The sequence below is a fragment of the Lepisma saccharinum genome, chromosome 7, assembly GCF_977018435.1.
Source record: "Lepisma saccharinum chromosome 7, izLepSacc3.1, whole genome shotgun sequence".
Classification (NCBI taxonomy): Eukaryota; Metazoa; Arthropoda; class Insecta; order Zygentoma; family Lepismatidae; genus Lepisma; species Lepisma saccharinum.
Genome location: NC_139235.1, coordinates 8,412,729 through 8,429,976, shown reverse-complemented (window position 1 = coordinate 8,429,976; position 17,248 = coordinate 8,412,729). Strand labels below are relative to the sequence as shown.

Genomic DNA, 17,248 nt, shown 5'->3' with positions numbered 1-17,248 from the left:
AAACATTTCGTGATTTTTGTTAAAACTGAGAGAGACTAGAGCTTCAGTCACTACGTATTCGGCCATATATTTTTTAATACTACCTGATAACACCTTATATTGCTTCTAGGGGTGTGCGGGATCCCGAAAAGTCGGGACCGGGATCGGGAAAATAATTTCCTGTCTCGATCCCGACTTCGGGAAACGAATTTCCGACTTTTCGAGATCCCGAGAAGTCGGGAAATACCGAATGGTCATTTTAAAAAGTCGTTAATTCTCGACGTTTTCTTCATTCAAAATGTTTGGAATTTATCGAAAATTCTTAGTTTTTGTACCAGAAATGCAAAAACAATCACTTAAAGTGAAAATGGCGTGTAGAATTCGATATTTTCAGAGCTTCGGGAAATTTTTAACATTTCTCGTCCCGAAAATTTCCCGACTTTATTGGGAAATTGCGAATTTTTCCCGTCCCGATCCAAAAAATTCTATCCGGCACGCACCTAATTGGTTCTCTTTAAAAAAAAAAACCTAACCAAAGCTTGGCTAAGAAAGCCCACGATCGATTTCGTTCCATTTTCTCATGTAGAACCGATCATTTGTTAAACTCCCTTTGGTTTGGTTGTGATTTTACGTGGTAAGGATATTACGATTTATCCTTCACCGTATCGGAACAATAATTTAATTTAATTAAAAATCCATGTTTCTAATTAATTGAGTTGATTCTACGAGAAGATTATTTTTCGTGTTTATATTCTACTTTCAGAAGGGAATACTTAGCCAAAGGTTTCTGCTGCAAATGTTGACCGAATGCCTTTCCGAGTGGTTATGTCTATAGTAAATTATACTCCTGTTACGAAATTATTGTAATTGTAACATAACGATAATCAACAGTAATGCGTGAAATAAAAGAAAGAGTAAGTATTTTGATTTTTGTTATTTATCGCTGCTTTTCTTCCACTTTTGTCTGATCGCAACGATGAGAATCAGTGGCATGAAATTCATGATTGGACACTCACAAAGAACATCTTACCAATTGTGGGCCCAAGTTCCTTTTGTTTTATTGCGATTTTATCATGTTACGAATGCAATTTTTACATGGTTCGATTTCGATGTGCGTCTGTTAACACACACTGCGGATTTTTAGCGATTACTTAAGGTTTTGTTCAATATATTCTTTCGTGGTTAGGTTAGGCAGGTTAGGTTTGGTTCCCTTAGCATTAAAATAAAGTCCCTAAATGTATTCTACAAAGGTTCCGATTTACTTCTACATTAATTCCCACTAGTCTATGATACTTAGTCGCTTGTCAGTGGAAAATACATTGACTATGGGAACCCGCATGCAGTTATACAGGGTGTTTCCGGGATGATGATACGAACTTTCAGGGATGATGGAGAAGGGCACATGTATCAATTTGAGATAAGGAACCCTTGTCCGGAAACGACTTAGTCGAAAGTTATAAGCGAAAATCGGTGTATGAAGATGTAATACTTTTATTACAGGCACAAGCTGCTACAGTCACAACAGTTGATCAAAGTGGTTTCCCCCAGCTTTGCTGCAGGCATGACATCGTCGCACAAAGTTCTGGCGTACCCGTTAGAACAACCCCGTATGGTACTACTTTACTATACCTGAGACACCTGGGAATGATTTCTTTCGCACTTTTTTACATTGCTAACGTTCTATTCTGCACTCCGGAACACTTATTTAGGTGAAATAATGGAATTTGTAACGAACATAATGTATATTTCTTACATTTACAAGTACTTACTGTTCTTGTTTATTTCCACACACAACATGGCGATAGCTTACCGTTGATCGTTCGTTGTGCCAGTGTTTTGTCGATTTGGGGTGTGCATGCAGTGTTGCAAGCTCCTTTACCGAAAAATACCTACTTTCGGGCTGGATTTCAAAGTATGCTCAAATAAAAAAAAATTACAATTTTTTTAAAATCACACCTCAGGAACAAACCATTGACGTTAGGTTAGGTAAGGCAAGCATAGTTTAAATTTTTAAAAAAAAATTAAGAACACTTTAGGAATTTTAAATTGACTTTTTTACTTACTTACGGGGACGAGGTATGCCTACTAGGTTAGGTTAGGCCTGTTAGGTTAGGTTCCATTAGCACTCCTTTCGTTCAATTTAGCATTTACAGACAACATTGGCTTGTAGCAGCAGCAATATCGCGTATAGCGCGTCGGAAATAATTTAAAAAAAATTAAAAACACTTTAGGAATTTTAAATTGACTTTTTTACTTACTTACGGGGATGAGGTATGCCTACTAGGTTAGGTTAGGCCTGTTAGGTTAGGTTCCATTAGCACTCCTTTCGTTCAATTTAGCATATACGGACAACATCGGCTTGTAGCAGCAGCAATAGCGCGTCGGAAATAGATTTTCGTAGAAAACCACATGCATTCGCATTAAAATGGATCAAAACTACATTCCCGAACATCAACAACGCTACAGAAAATTATTTGCGTAAGTACTTTCTCCTGTAAATTTGAAGAAATCCGGGTTTACGCTTACCACGCATTGTACTCTCGTCCACAAAGCAAATGGCCGCGCAGCAATAGCATGTATAGTGCTCTCGTGTAAAAAGCAAATGGCGGGAGCAGAAATAGCACGTTGGAGAGAGATTTTCATATATAACCACATGGATTCGCATTAAAATGAACCAAAACCACATTCCGGAACATCAACAACACTCCAGAAAATGAATTCCGTAAGTACTTTCTCCTGTAAATTTGAAGGAATCTGTCTCAGGTATAGTAAAGTGTTACCCAATGATTTTCAAGATTCTACGATAATTAGTCTTTGTGCTAGGATAAATCATAAAACAATCGGAACTGTTACCACCTCAAAAAACATTCATGATAGCCCCACGAACTATTGACGGATAGCCCCAAAAACCATTTCTGGTTAGGTTAGGTAAGCATAGTTAAAAAAAGAATTCTCGTATAAAAAAGGCACGTTTGGAAATACTGGCAAGACCGCATGGCTTTCGACGGTCACACCATCTGCAGGTACATAATGGAAACAATGGCATAATGTTGTCGCTTTGCACAAAAATGCAAGTTTATTATATCAAAAGTGCTTATTTCTTGCTGTGCAGCATTCTAAGGTGAGAAAATACCTCCACAGCTTTCAAAATGCTACAGAAACTCATTTCCGTAAGTAGTTTCTTCTGTAATGAAGAAATGTGTCTCCGATATAACAGACATTTACCATTTTCTTTCAGCATGGAATCTATTTGACCTGGAATTCATGTATTTTTCAAGAAAAATATCGGTAAAATTTTCAAAGCTGGGAAACGACTTACATGAGAAAGTACTTACGTAATTGAGTTTCTGTAGACTTGATAGTACAAGTGTTCGTACAAGTGTTCTCTCTCATTGGTTAAGTTATTTCACCGTTAATTCATGTTTGTATGTGAGTGCTAATGGAACCTAACGTAGCAGACCTAACCTAACCTTGTAGGCATACCTCGTCCCCGTGATGGTTCGTGGGGCTATCGTGAATTTTTGGGGCTAACTTCAATGGTTTTTGGGGCTAACGTCAATGGTTTTTGGGGCTAACGTCAACCATCCACGGGCAGCCCCAAAAACCATCCACGGGGAGCCCCAAAAATTCACGATGGGCCCACGAACCATGACAGGGACAAGGTATGCCTACGAGGTTAGGTTAGGTTCCATTAGCACTCATTTTCACCGAAAAATACCTATGGAAGGGGAAAAACAAGGAATATTAATTATTTGATATCTCAAGAATGGAAATTTTTTTCGTTAAGAAAAGCTAAATCCCTTGTTAAACAATCTTTTGCAATGCAGAATAGGTAAGTACGAATATCAACAATTACAGAATAAACGAGTTACAGACGTTTCCCGGCTTTCAAAATTTTACCTTCATGACGTAACCCCCTGTTAGTGCTTCCAACCATGCCGTTGTTTTGCAAGAAAATGACCTGTCTAGGATGCATCGTGAAGTTGTTGCCGGGTGTGGAAGATCCAGTCGATTTTTTAATTCAACACGGAATCGTGAAGAAAGAAATGGAATGTCCAAAATGTGGCAGTGCATGTAAGCTACACATTCGACCAAATGGGAAGTGGATATATGCCTGTACGAAGAGAGTCCAGGGACGTGGTGAATTAAGGTACAAAAGATTTCCGTGTGGATTTCAACATTTTGCAAGAATGGGTACATTTATAGGACAAAGTACCCTTACGGTACCAAAGATCATAAACTTTTGTAATGTGTGGCTGTATATGCCGCTCCCAAGACCATATTTCATAGAATTTGAACTGAACATGAGTCGAGGAACAATTGTGGACTGGTCAAACCACTGTAGGTAAGTGTGTGAGGAATGGGTAATTGAAAATTCTAGACCAAAGGAGGTCGGAGAGTGATTGTAGAAGTAGAGAAGCAAGGTTTGGCAAGACAAAGAGACATGTAAATAGAAGGGCACATCCAGTTGAGGGACAGTGGGTGTTCGGAGGAATTGAAAGGGGAAACCGTAAATGTTTCTTCATGGTTCCTGTAGAAAACCGAAATGAACAAACTCTGCTGCAAGTCATATGCCAATTCATCCTTCCTGGAACAACTATAATATCAGATTGCTGGAAAGCATATATCAACTTACAGGAAGCAAGCTACAGACACCTCATAGTTAACCATAGTGTGCAGTTCATCAACACACCTGCAAGTGGACATGTTCATCAGCAGAACTTGCAAAGAATGGTGGGTGACGAAATTCCAATCCACTCTCAAAACAGTGAGAGTTTGGCATAATGTCTGGCATTCTATTCTAATTTTTGGATGCAAGAAACATCACTTCACAGGCTACTTATGGGAGTACATCTTCAAGAGCAATTTTGCCCGACCCTGTGGCCGAGTGGTTAGCACATCGCGCTGCGACGCCAAGGGTCCCGGGTTCGAATCCCGGTTGGGCTTGGTTGTTTGTGAATGTCCATTCATCAATTTCATCATTTCATCACTCATCCCCATCTTCGCAAATTAGCCAAGAGGCACAAAACGCGAAGTAAAATAAACTAAATCAAATCAAAATCAATCAAGAGCAATTTTCCACTGAGAGAAGAGTGCATGAATTTTTTAATACATTTAAATACAGAACTTTGAAAGATGCATATTGTAATTAAAGTGAAACAGCGCTACGATGAAGTATGGTACTTTGAAAGATGCATAGTGTAGTTAAAGTGAAACAGCGCTTGATGTGTCAAACATTGAAAGATGTATAATGTTGAACGAAAAAAAGACACAGAATATATGTTACCCAGTCATAAAGTATTTTTAACTATGTGAACTTAACCTAACCTACCTAAATGTGCATGACTTTGTGATGTTGAATTTCAGTACGAACCCTTTTTTAACTGTTAACCTAACCTATGTTAATGTAACATAACTAACCAAACCTATGCATGAAACCTTTTTTTTTTAACTATGTTAACCTAAGTCAGGAAAAAATACAAAATCAGTAACACAAAAGTAGGTATTTTTCGGTTAAGAAGGTTGGAAACACTGCATACCCACTCATGATCCACAACGCTACTCAAGCTGTGCCCGCCTTATTGTGTGTTACGCAAGCGAAAGAAGGAAGAACAATAATTACTCTTAATGTGAAAAATTGAAATTATTTTCGTGAGAAAAGCAAAATCCCACCTTATAGAATCTTTTGCAATGCAGAATAGGTAAGTACGAATGTTAAAAATAACGAAATAAACAAGTGCGAGGTGTTCAGCTGAAATCGAACAGGTAATCCGATTTCATCGTGATACGCAACATTTGTTTCATGGTTCAATTTCTACTCATGTCTGTTAACGCATACTTGGGAGTTTTAATGATACTCACTGTGCATTTTTCTTAAATTTAGGTGGTATCCCTGCCCTTACCTTCAATATTGGGGGAAGTTATAAAATTTTGTGCAGTATTTGTTTTATGAAAATAAATTTGAAAGTTATCAAAGAAGGGTGACAAAGAGACATCTCTGGGAAAATAAGTGCCTGGATGTGATTTATCTTTTTTATTTGTATTATAGATGGTTGTATGCACATTCAAAAATACTGAATAATACTTTCTAAAAATTCCTTAAAAAATTATTTAAAAAAATACGTTTTTAAGGATTTTTTTAGAAATCATTATTCAGTTTGCCACGAGTGAGTAATTCACACATGTGCAATTATGATTCAAAAATAGTGAAATGAAAATACATGCACATTCAAAAATAGTGAAATAAAAATGCATGCACATTCAAAAATAGTGAAATAAAAATGCATGCAAATGCTATCGCCTCCAAACCTAGCACTCCTATCCCAATGAAAACATTGAATATAACATCGTTATAACAAGGTGCCCTGGTTCCATACCCAGTGGATAGGCATAGTGGTTCGGATTCCACTTTAAACTGTAATAGGTCCCTATTAGCCTTTCCATACATAAAGTGGAATAAAAGCAAACTCAAATCAAACAATAAGTATCAGCATCAAACCAAACCATCCTAGCCTAAAAAAATAACATAAAGTTACTAGCTGTATCAAACACTTCGGTAACAGTATGGTATAGGGAAAACACATTTCACTCGTTCATTTAGTCATTTTTTACATTCCTACTTACCTATTATGCATTGTGAAACATTGTTTAAGATGGGATTTAGCTTATTTCACAAAAATAGCTTCAATTTTCCATATATCGAGTAATTATTGTTTGTTCCTCTGACACACAATATGGCGGAGAAATCTTGACTAGCGTTGTCGATGATCAGTGGGTTTGCAGTGTTGCAACCTTCTTCACCGAAAAATACCTACTTCGTGTTACTCATTTTGTATTTTTTTCAGTGTTCAAAAAACACACGAACCATACACGGATAGCCCCACAAACCAATCTAATTGCCCCACGAGCCATGCATGGATAGCCCCACAAACCATTCATAAATAGACCCACAAACCATTCATAAATAGCCGCACAAACCATTCTAATAGCCCCACGAACCATACCTGCAAGGTTAGGTTCTGTGAGGTTAGGCAGACAAAGTTAAAATTGTCATGTTCTGGCAAAACAATGGCGAGTTTGGAAACACTGACTGGGGGTTACGTCATTGAATGCACGGAACATTTGATTCACGTAGTCGAACGTAATGGAGGGAAGAGCTTTTGTGCATCGGAGAGACATTAATGTCGAAAAATAAATGATTTACCAGCCAAATAAGTTGAACGAAGGGAGAAAACACTTCCACGAGCTTTCAAAAGTCTACAGAAACTCAGTTCCTTCCGTAAGTAGTTTCTCCTGTAAATTTGAAGAAATGTGTTTTCCCTATACCATACTGTTACCAACACTTCTAACCTGAAGATATAAAATGATTAAGATAATTAAATCTAACACTCCTTATGAAATAAGGCCAATCACACGTAAAAGAAAGTCAAAGTCAATACATACTTTGAAAGTATGAATTTTTCGCTGTGTGGGGTGAAGGTGAAATGTGTCAAGTGACACAATAACATGCTACTTTCACTGGGTTTTTTTATTCGTAAAAATCAGTTGTATGCATGCTCAAAAAAGGAGTTTTTTTTTAAATAGGTAGATATTGATGTTTCATGTAACATAAACAGCACCACCATAACACATCTCCATCGTAATCAGCATAATGTTCATAAACCATGCAAAATGTCCACCTCCTAGTAGAGGTGCAGAGGTTAGCACATTCCAATATAGTATTCCAGTGGATGACGAATAGGATTCAAGATTCACTCTACATGTCCTACAGTCTTAATGTCTGGCATTGGAAGGATTTGAGAGGTTCCAAATGTTTAATGGTTTTGAAAATTTTGTGACAGTATTAAGAAGTATTTTTGAATAATGGAAGTAAATTTGAAGCTTGGAGAAACTAATTAGCACGGTTAAAACTTTCGCTAAGTATTATTTATCAGAGAAATTATGATATGTACAGTAGCTTACATTAGCATCTATGCTTCCCAGCAAGTAGTCATTCCTGGCTTATGGTCATCTCAGACTCTGATTCTAGGGATGGCCATATATTAGGATGTATTGCATAGCTATTTATGCTGTTAATGGGAGAGCCTTCTTTAGGAAGGTCACTCTAGCGCAAGAATTAATTGCTTTTAATCCATGCATGTGTTAATTAATAAATTAAATGTTTTAAAGTCACATTTCAAAATGTGTAGCTTTATCTTAGTTGGATTCATAGCTTTTTAGCCTGCATTTGAAGAAAAAGGCTGGCTCCTGATGAAAAGGGCCATGGTACTCCTGGGGAGGGGAGAGGGTCTCCTATGATCTTTAAAATTGCAGCCTTAATAATGCTGAGTACATAAAGACAACATATTCTTTCACACTTTTACTGTAGAAGAAATAAATAACAGATAATAAGATTGTCACTGTTGAATATGTGAAATGATTGAGTTGCCTGGCAGGCCTTGCCCTAAAAGAGCAAAACACAATTTTCCTTTCTAGAGATACCATATTGGATAATGGTAAAAACAACTTAATCATTCATAATATTCAACCAATTATTAGTTTCCTTTCCAGTGTTCTGCTATTTGTGGCTTATTACCACCAATCTATTGAAATTTATTCAAATCAACATTGGATAAGTGTTTCTTCTCCATGCCAAATTTTATAATGACATTGCATTGTGAAAATGGACATTGCTTTTTAAAAAGCTAAGATCTACACAGTGGACTTAAATGCTTGTACAGTGGGATCCATGAGTATTATCGTGCAAATTGTCCATCACCATGTTCGTGCACTTTATTTTACCCAATAAGAGCTTCAAGAATTAAAATAAAACTCAAGACAAGCTGTTGACAACATCTGCACCATCATACATAAAAAATCATCGCTTTAAAACACACAGGATGTGAGAGAAAAATTAATGAAAATAGTCATGGACAATTTGCACGGTAATACTCATGGATCCCACTGTACATTGTCAGAGTAACACTAATAGAACTGTACTTTTTACTATTTACTCAGTTGTAAGTGACGTATTTCATTCTTGATATGACTGCTGAAAAAATATATGTTAAATTTTGTTGAAAAGTTGATTATTAAAAAGGTTTAGTCGTTACAGAGAAAAAGTATGGTATTAGTTGGTACACAAAATTGTATTTTCTTCAGTGAGGTATGACATCACAATCTCCCAGACATAAGAACTTGCTAAATAATACTTTGTCAGCTACCTTCTTGTATCGTGGTCCATTTCTGGTTTGAAAATTATAGACCATAATCATGACAATAATTTTGTATCAAATTTTAATTTGTCTTCAATTTGTATATGATGTCTTATTCAGATGAATAATAATGTCATTGCAGACATTGTACGCCTCACCTTCACCACCACACATGGAGTCAGGGAACTTGGAATTAGGTGAATACCATGTATTGCCACCAGAAGAGCCAACTACTGTCTTTGTAAGTTGCTCAATCAAAAATGAGCCCAAGGATGTCAACTGCAGTTTTCCTCCTCATGAGGACAAAATTACTGATATTTTGGAGTCAAAACCATTTTCATTTGTTAAATTTGAACAAATGGAGGAACAGATGAGTGCCGATTCCCCTGGTACTCCTAGTGACAGCTCCTCCCAGGACTGCTTGAATACTGATGATGGGAAGAATGTGTGTGAACAGACCAAAAGTCAACACTTGGATGAACCTCCTAATAGTGGACCATTTGGTGTTTATCCTGATTATAACATTTCTGAAGTAGAATCTTCAGAAGAGCTAAAGACTGAACTGAAGATTGAAAATGAGGGTCCAGCTACTTTGGGAGAAAGGTAAGTGCATGAACATTGTTTACTCATTGTCAAGACTTGGTACGATAATAGTAGAGTGGGATGCAGAAGTATTACGAGGGTTGCTATTTATGTATCCGGAATAACAACAACAACAACCACAAAAAAAAGAAGTATTTAATTGAAAATGGTTTTATTGTTTTTCAAAATATTCTCCATGATGATCAATGCACTTTTGCATACGTTTGAACTAATTCTCATAGCAATTTGTCCATTCCGATTGAGGTATCTCGAAAACATGCATTTTAAATGCATCAGTCGCTTCTTCTGGCGTCGAAAATCGTTGACCATGTAGCTTATTCTTCACGTACGGGAACAAAAAAAAAATCATTGGGTGCTAAATCAGGACTATACGGCGGATGACCCATCAATTCAATGTTTTCACCGGTCAAATACTGAGTTGTTTGGACCGATGTGTGAGAACTCGCATTGTCATGGTGAAGAATAATCCTGCATCGCTGGGTGTTTTTTCTGATTTCCCCAAAGACTTCTGGCAAACAAATGGTTGTGTACCATTCAGAATTGACGGTTCTACGATTCTCTAGTGGCACTGTAGCCACATGTCCATTTTTCCCAAAAACATAGGCGACCATTTGCTTCGAAGTGCTTCTTGCATGAACAACTTTTGTTGGGTTTGGCTCATCTTGGAACACCCACACCGTCGACTGCTGTTTGCTTTCGGGCTCATATGCATAGATCCAAGATTCGTCACCTGTGTAGATGTTATACACAGCTTTTGAAGCACCACAATTGTATTTTGTGAGTATTTGTTTGCACCAATCGACACAAGCCTTTTTTTGAGCGATTGTCAAATTATGCGGGATCCAACGTGAACAAATCTTCTTCACAGCTAAATGTTCATGCAATATCTTATGTATGCTAGTCATACTAATGCCCAGAGATGCCTCTATCTCACGATATGTCACATGACGATCTTGCATTATCAGTTCTCGCACAGCATGAATGTTTTTTGGCACAACAACAGATTTTGGACGGCCTTCTTTAGATTCATCCATGAGCGAACAACGGCCACGATTGAATTCACTAAACCAGTGATAGGTGCTTTTAGATGGTGCTTCATCTCCAAAAGTCAAAGTGAGTTGATCGATGCACTGTTGTTGAAATAATCCACGTCGAAAGTCGTAGAAAATCATTGCTCGAAAATGTTCTCGAGTTAATTCCATTGTTGGCCTCCGATGAAATTTTCAAGTCCCTGTAACAAACAAAAATAGCATCCGTAAGCACAACGTTGTGGGTACATATACCATAGAAATGTCCAACTTTACGATGGATAAATTAGATGTTACCTAGCAACATTAGTGTTGCCAGTTCCGGATACATAAATAGCAACCCTCGTACCAAGCAAATTGTCCATTGACATGTTTAATCTCATTGTTTTATGCAATTACATTTTCAAGAATTGAAACAAAGCCACCAGTACACATAAAATTTCATTCCTTAGAAACATGTAAGGTGCAGGACAATTATAAATGAAAATAGTTGTGGACAATTTTCTGAGCAGTACTTGTGCATCCCACTGTACATCCACTTTTCACCCAGAATGCACTCTGCAATAGCTTGAGTGATGCTCAATTTTCATTCACTTACGTGTGGATAGATGCATTCCTTGTTTCTATATGGCAGTGTTTATTTCAGGTATTATTGGCTTACTTTCTTACTGTCATGTAGGAAGTGTTTTTCACTATGTTGTGAAAGGTGCAAAGTATTTTTCCAGTAGTAAGAAGGTGACAAATTTCTTCATGGGTGATACGTGTATGGTATTAAAGCACTATCACCAAGTTATATGTGTCCCTGTACACATTATATTTTCTTTTACTCTGAACCTTTATTTTAGAAATTGGGAAAGGTGGAACAACTGTACAGAGTGACACACATTTTGATAACTGGATAAAAAATAAAATTAAATATGAAATACTCCTTTCAAATATCCTTCATAATGATTGAGATCTTCAGATACCACCTTGACAGTGTTTTTTTGCTGAGACAAATTGAAGCTCCTCCATCTGTCATAATATTGGCACCCAAAACAGCAAAGTTCCATAAGAGAGAATGCTAATTGTAGCACGAACGTTCAGTGGAATAAAATATATTATTGTTGTGGAGAAGGGGTGAATATCTATAGTTAATTGTTTATATCAGGTGTATAATATCATTATATTTGTGTATATTTGTGTATTTCTTGCTTCTATTGTTTCATGGTGATGGTGATAGAAGCATTTGAAATTAATGATCTAATTCAAGTAAATACCGTATAAACATGTATAGCACTGGGACAGTGGCATTGGAGATTCATATAATGGACAACCCACTGGTGGCAGTACCTGTGTTTGTCAGTTCCTGTACAGTAGTCAGCCGACGAGAAGATTCCCAAATGAGGGTAGGCAGGAGGATAGGGGAAGACCGGTCAGATATTAGGGTTTAGCAGCAAGTCTTCCGCTGCAGTCGGTGTCCTTGTGCAAATGTGTGGTCTTCCGCTGCAGTCAGTGTCCTTGTGCAAGTGTGTGGGTGTTGATTTTTGTGTTAGTTTTTTTGTGGTGTTATGGCAAGTGTAAAGGGGAAAGGTGCTACTGTGCATAGTGAAGCACATGGAATTCTGAGCAAAGTAATTGATTTCTGTGATCGTGAATCTGCAGAACAACGATATTTGGAGCCAATTACACAGAGCACCAAGAGTGCATTTTGCAGCAACAGGTTTGTCTGAACCGACGATCAAGTGTGCACTCCCCTCACCCTAACAGCAGAGTCGCCTGCCATTACATCACTTCACTTCCATCTGGGATCTTCTCGTGAGCTGTCAGCTGTACACAAGGCACATTGTCAACTGTTCGGTTTACGTCAGCATACCCACCTGAACCATGTTACCAGTTGCAGGATCATAGGATATGTGGAAACCATTCGAGCACAAGGATTGTGCAGGAGGTCTTATAAGATTGGAACATGCAGCTATTCAAAGGCATTGAACATCCATAGGTCAAAACAACCTAGGAAGACAGTCACATGAGACACCGCACAGCAGGAACCCGAAAAAAATTACAGAAATGACTGGATGGTCTACATGCTTAAAGGGCCTCCTCACAGCCAGTGACGGCGATTGGTTTCCAAAATGGGGGGGGGGGCAAAGACAGTATATTTTCCTTTGTAGATAAGGTTTAACATAGTACAGGGACAAAAGTGGCGAAAAGGTAGGGGGCAACTGCCCCCCTTGCCCCTCCAAATTGCTGCCACTGCTCACAGTATACATACTTCTCTGCAATCCACTGAAGAGACTGTGAGAACTGGTTGGACAACACCCTCCATGATCAGTAGTATTTCTTGATTAACCCATATTCAGAGTAAGGAGTACCTCAAGATGTGTGCACATCCGAAGGTAACCTGCCCCTCTAACATCATCTACAGATACTGGTAAGGGTGGTGCTGCTTATATGATGTGGACTAACATCATGTTGGGTGCGCTAGCAGTAACATCATGGGTAGATATATGAGAATGTTATTGCATACGACTTTTATGAGGTGCTGTGGTACATGATCTATTCTTAACAAGTGCTCCTCTGTATATAGGACATATGCAGTGGCAGCAATTGGGTTCCAAAACTAGGAAGACAAAGTGCAAAGGGCAAGGACAGTTTGCTTTCCCTTGGTGCATAAGGTTTATCATGCAAATGTTTGCCCCCCCCCCCTCCCCCTAATTGCCGCCACTGGACATATGACATGATTTAGCCACTTCATTCAATGTACATAAACGCCATTGATCATGATGCTCTCAGGATGTCAACCACCTCCAAGGTATGTGCAGGAATCCTAACAGAAAATGGTATGGGAGTGGTGCTGGAACTGGATACACCAAGAACTGCTTAACAACCTTGTTCAAAGCATGCCATTTGTTGTGAAACAGGATTTTATTGGGCGGACATAATGGAAAACCAAACAGTATATCTCTGTGTGTGTGTGTGTGTGTGTGTGTGTGTGTCTCTCTCTCTCTCTCTATCTCTCTCTCTCTCTCTCTCTCTCTCTCTCTCTCTCTCTCTCTCTCTCTCTCTCGCTCTCTCTCTCTCTCTCGCTCTCTTTGTCTGTGTCTGTGTCTCTCTCTCATACGTGGGTTGGAGAGTGCCAACACTGCTGTATATACGCTATGAAATGGTGCTTCTTGCTTATACCACATGTTAGTTTCATACCTAAACTACCTCCCAGTAAATGGACTCTTCCTTCCAACACTAAGCGCATGCGCAGTGACGAGAGGAATAGAGTATTGTTGGAGTTGGCGGTCTAAAGTTGTGTAGTCACAACAATGTTTTCCAAGCAGGAACAGTGGAGTTGGATAAAGATTTAATATGCTTGTGGCCGTACAGCACGGCAGTGTCATCAAGGTCTTTGTGAGGCATGTGGGGAATCTGCATTGCCTACGACCTGAGTTGCAAAACAAGAGGCCACATTTTCTGCTGAATCCTCCCATCATTTTACAGGACAATTCTTGGGCAGATATAGCACAACATTTGGCTGAGTTGTTAGCTTGATGGAGCTAGCAGGTTCTCGATAATCACCTTATACTAGCAGAACTTAATTTGAATCACTTCTGAACTGTTCCAGAGATTCTTCAGGCAATAGACCGCTACATTCAAACAATTATCAGAACAGATGTTGCTACAGGTGTGCTACAGTTTCCACATCACTGGCAATGGGTTGTACACAATGCTGGTGATTACTATGAAGGGCTGTGAAAGTTTCACAAAGGTATCTCTCTTGTATCATTTGTAAATAAATACTTGCCACTATTAAATCTCCAACCCACTTGTAAGCCAGCAGTGCTCCTGGACCTGGACAGGGAATTAATCTGTGAGCAAAGTTCAAAGCTTCAGCCCCTGCTGCGTGATTACTATGTCACAGAAATCTTTTGAAGTATATATTTCTGTGCATATGATCACAGTTCCTTGTGCTTTAGGTTTTCATGGGGTATATTTAACTTAGTCACTGCCCTACATACTCAGCAAATCTCAAGGCCACTTTTCTACACACACAAAAAGTAGAGACTTTTTGATTTGAATCATAAAGTAATTTTATAAAACATATATTCAGAATTCTCAAATTGAAATTTGTTTTAATAGTCTACATATTATTCCAGGTACTTGGTGGAGAACTCAGCGATAGGAGGAGACTTTGGACAAGGATACATGCATTTTGACAAACATTCACATTCCAGAGTAGATTCATCACTTTCAAGTACCACCATACTTCTGGGTGTCTTGACAGAAACAAATATTCAATCACAGTGTTCAGAACAATCTAGATCAGATGGCTTTGTGATAAAGTGTGATGCAGCCATCACAAATGTAGACAATAAAGAAAGTAACCTTTCGAAGTATTCAGCTTGCAAGAATGTCTTCTCTTGCAATGAATGTGAGAAAAAATTTGGTAGCAGATATCAACTTGAAAGGCACATAAGAGTTCATACAGGGGAGAAACCATTTTTGTGCTTAACCTGCAACAGATCATTTGCACGGAGGTCTGATCTTAAAACACATTCAAGGATTCACACTGGAGAGAAACCGTTTGTATGCTCAACTTGTAACAGAACATTTGCCTGGAACTACAATCTCAAAAGACATTTAGCATTTCACAATGGGGAAGCGACATGTGAATGTTCAATCTGCAATAGAACTTTTGCAAATCCAGGAGATCTTAAGAAGCATTCACAGTATCACCTTGTCGAGAAACCATTTGTGTGCTCAGTATGTAACAAAACATTTACAACGAACAGTGATCTTAAAAAGCACTCAAAGAAGCACACCGGAGAGAAACCATTTTTATGTTCAATGTGTGGGAAAACGTTTGCATGGAAGTGTAATTTTAAGAATCACTTGATGACTCACACTGGGGAAAAGCCATTTTTATGTTCCACGTGTGGCAGGGCGTTTGCAAAGACGTGTGATTTTAAAAGGCATTTGATGAACCACACTGGTGAAAAGCCATTTTTGTGTTCAACATGCGGCAAGTCATTTACAAAGAAGTGTTATTTTAATAAGCATTTGATGACCCAAACTGGTGTGAATAATCGTAAATGTCATTTACGAATTCACATGAGGAAGAAGGAATTTGTACCCCCAGTATGCAAATAAATATTTTTCAAGAAAATTATGTTTATTCAGCATTTCACACTGGAGAAATCCATCAACATTCCCAATATATGGCCAGAAATTCAACCTTTTAAAAAAACGTAACTTTCCATGTGTTCAGATAAAATATATCAATGGAAAAAGAATTTAAAATACTAACTTTTTACTTTACCACTCAGAAATTTCCAAGCCTAAAATCGCTTAATATGTTAGCATAACATTTGAATCTCAACTGGTTGTAGACAACTAAAAGACAGGTCCATCTACAAGATGAGAAACATTGGGTGAATGATAGACCCTAGTGGTGCCAGGTGTCTTGGAGTTGAACGACATTGGGAGAGTCACTCGAAAATTGTGTATTCCACTCTCATATTGGTAGTTTTTGATTATTTTTACATGTTACCCCTTCCCACCCCCAAGGGGTGCCAGGGGTGTCTTACCCCCACAGTATTTCTTTCCAGATTGTAAGTCATATGTGTACCAAGTTGGGTCATCGTGAATGTCACCAATTAGCTTAGAGACTCCAAAAAACTATGGATTCGACACTAAGCTTGGTCATTTTTGACATTTTAATTTTCACTCCCCATCCCGATAGGTGATGAACTTGAAGTGGAACAGCATTAGGAGTGTCACTATTCATCTTAAAGATCCCGAAAACTATGGATTCCGCACTAATATCAATAGTTTTCGACTATTTTTACATGTCACCCCAAAGGGGTGTCTTACCCCCACAGTATTTCTTTCGAGATAGCAAGTGATACGTGCACCAAGTTTGGTTGAAATCTCTCCAGGCATTCGAGAGTTGTGCCGGAACAAACATGCACACATACAACCATTTTTATATATTAGAAGATAATACAGTATGTAACATTCTTATTCGTACACACGGATTTTCAAAGAAAATGCTTTAATATCTGAAAGGAAATACACTATTTTGAAATTGTTCCTTTACAATTCAATAACTAATATCATTAGGAACATAAAATCTTACCCAAATTCTGTATAACCAATGACAATAATAAATTAAATGAAACTGAAAGAGAAACGTGCCATTATTTGTACAACTTTTCTATTCGTTCACTTAATAATATAAAAGAAAAACATATATTCAGAGCAAATTGACTGACAGTTCTAATACTTTGATGCGTATCCTTTGGCTTTAATTACTGCTTTACACCTGTTCTTCATAGAATTAACCAGTTTCAGAGCTTATTTTATTCCACTCGGCTTGCACAACAGTTTTTAACTCTTGTTTGTACTTGATGCCTGCTTTATGGACTCGCCTCTTCAAAATTGCCCACAAATGCTCAATGGGATTTAAGTCGG

The 17,248-nt window shown here is 38.0% G+C and overlaps 1 protein-coding gene across 5 annotated transcripts in view; it reads left to right on the top strand.

The window, feature by feature from the left end:
- Positions 1–15,935, top strand: part of LOC145989711 (uncharacterized) — an 84,843-nt gene extending 68,908 nt beyond the window's left edge. For 3 of the 5 annotated variants that reach the window (XM_083124956.1, XM_083124958.1, XM_083124960.1), the window contains 2 exons: positions 9,316–9,776; positions 14,932–15,935. In XM_083124956.1, coding sequence (XP_082981082.1) covers positions 9,316–9,776; positions 14,932–15,925 — 1,455 coding nt within the window. In that variant the 3' untranslated portion in view covers positions 15,926–15,935. Of the gene's footprint in view, positions 1–604; positions 894–9,315; positions 9,777–14,931 lie in introns of those variants that run through there. The other 2 variants (XM_083124959.1, XM_083124961.1) reach the window with 2 other exon arrangements.
- The last annotated feature ends 1,313 nt before the right edge of the window (positions 15,936–17,248 follow it).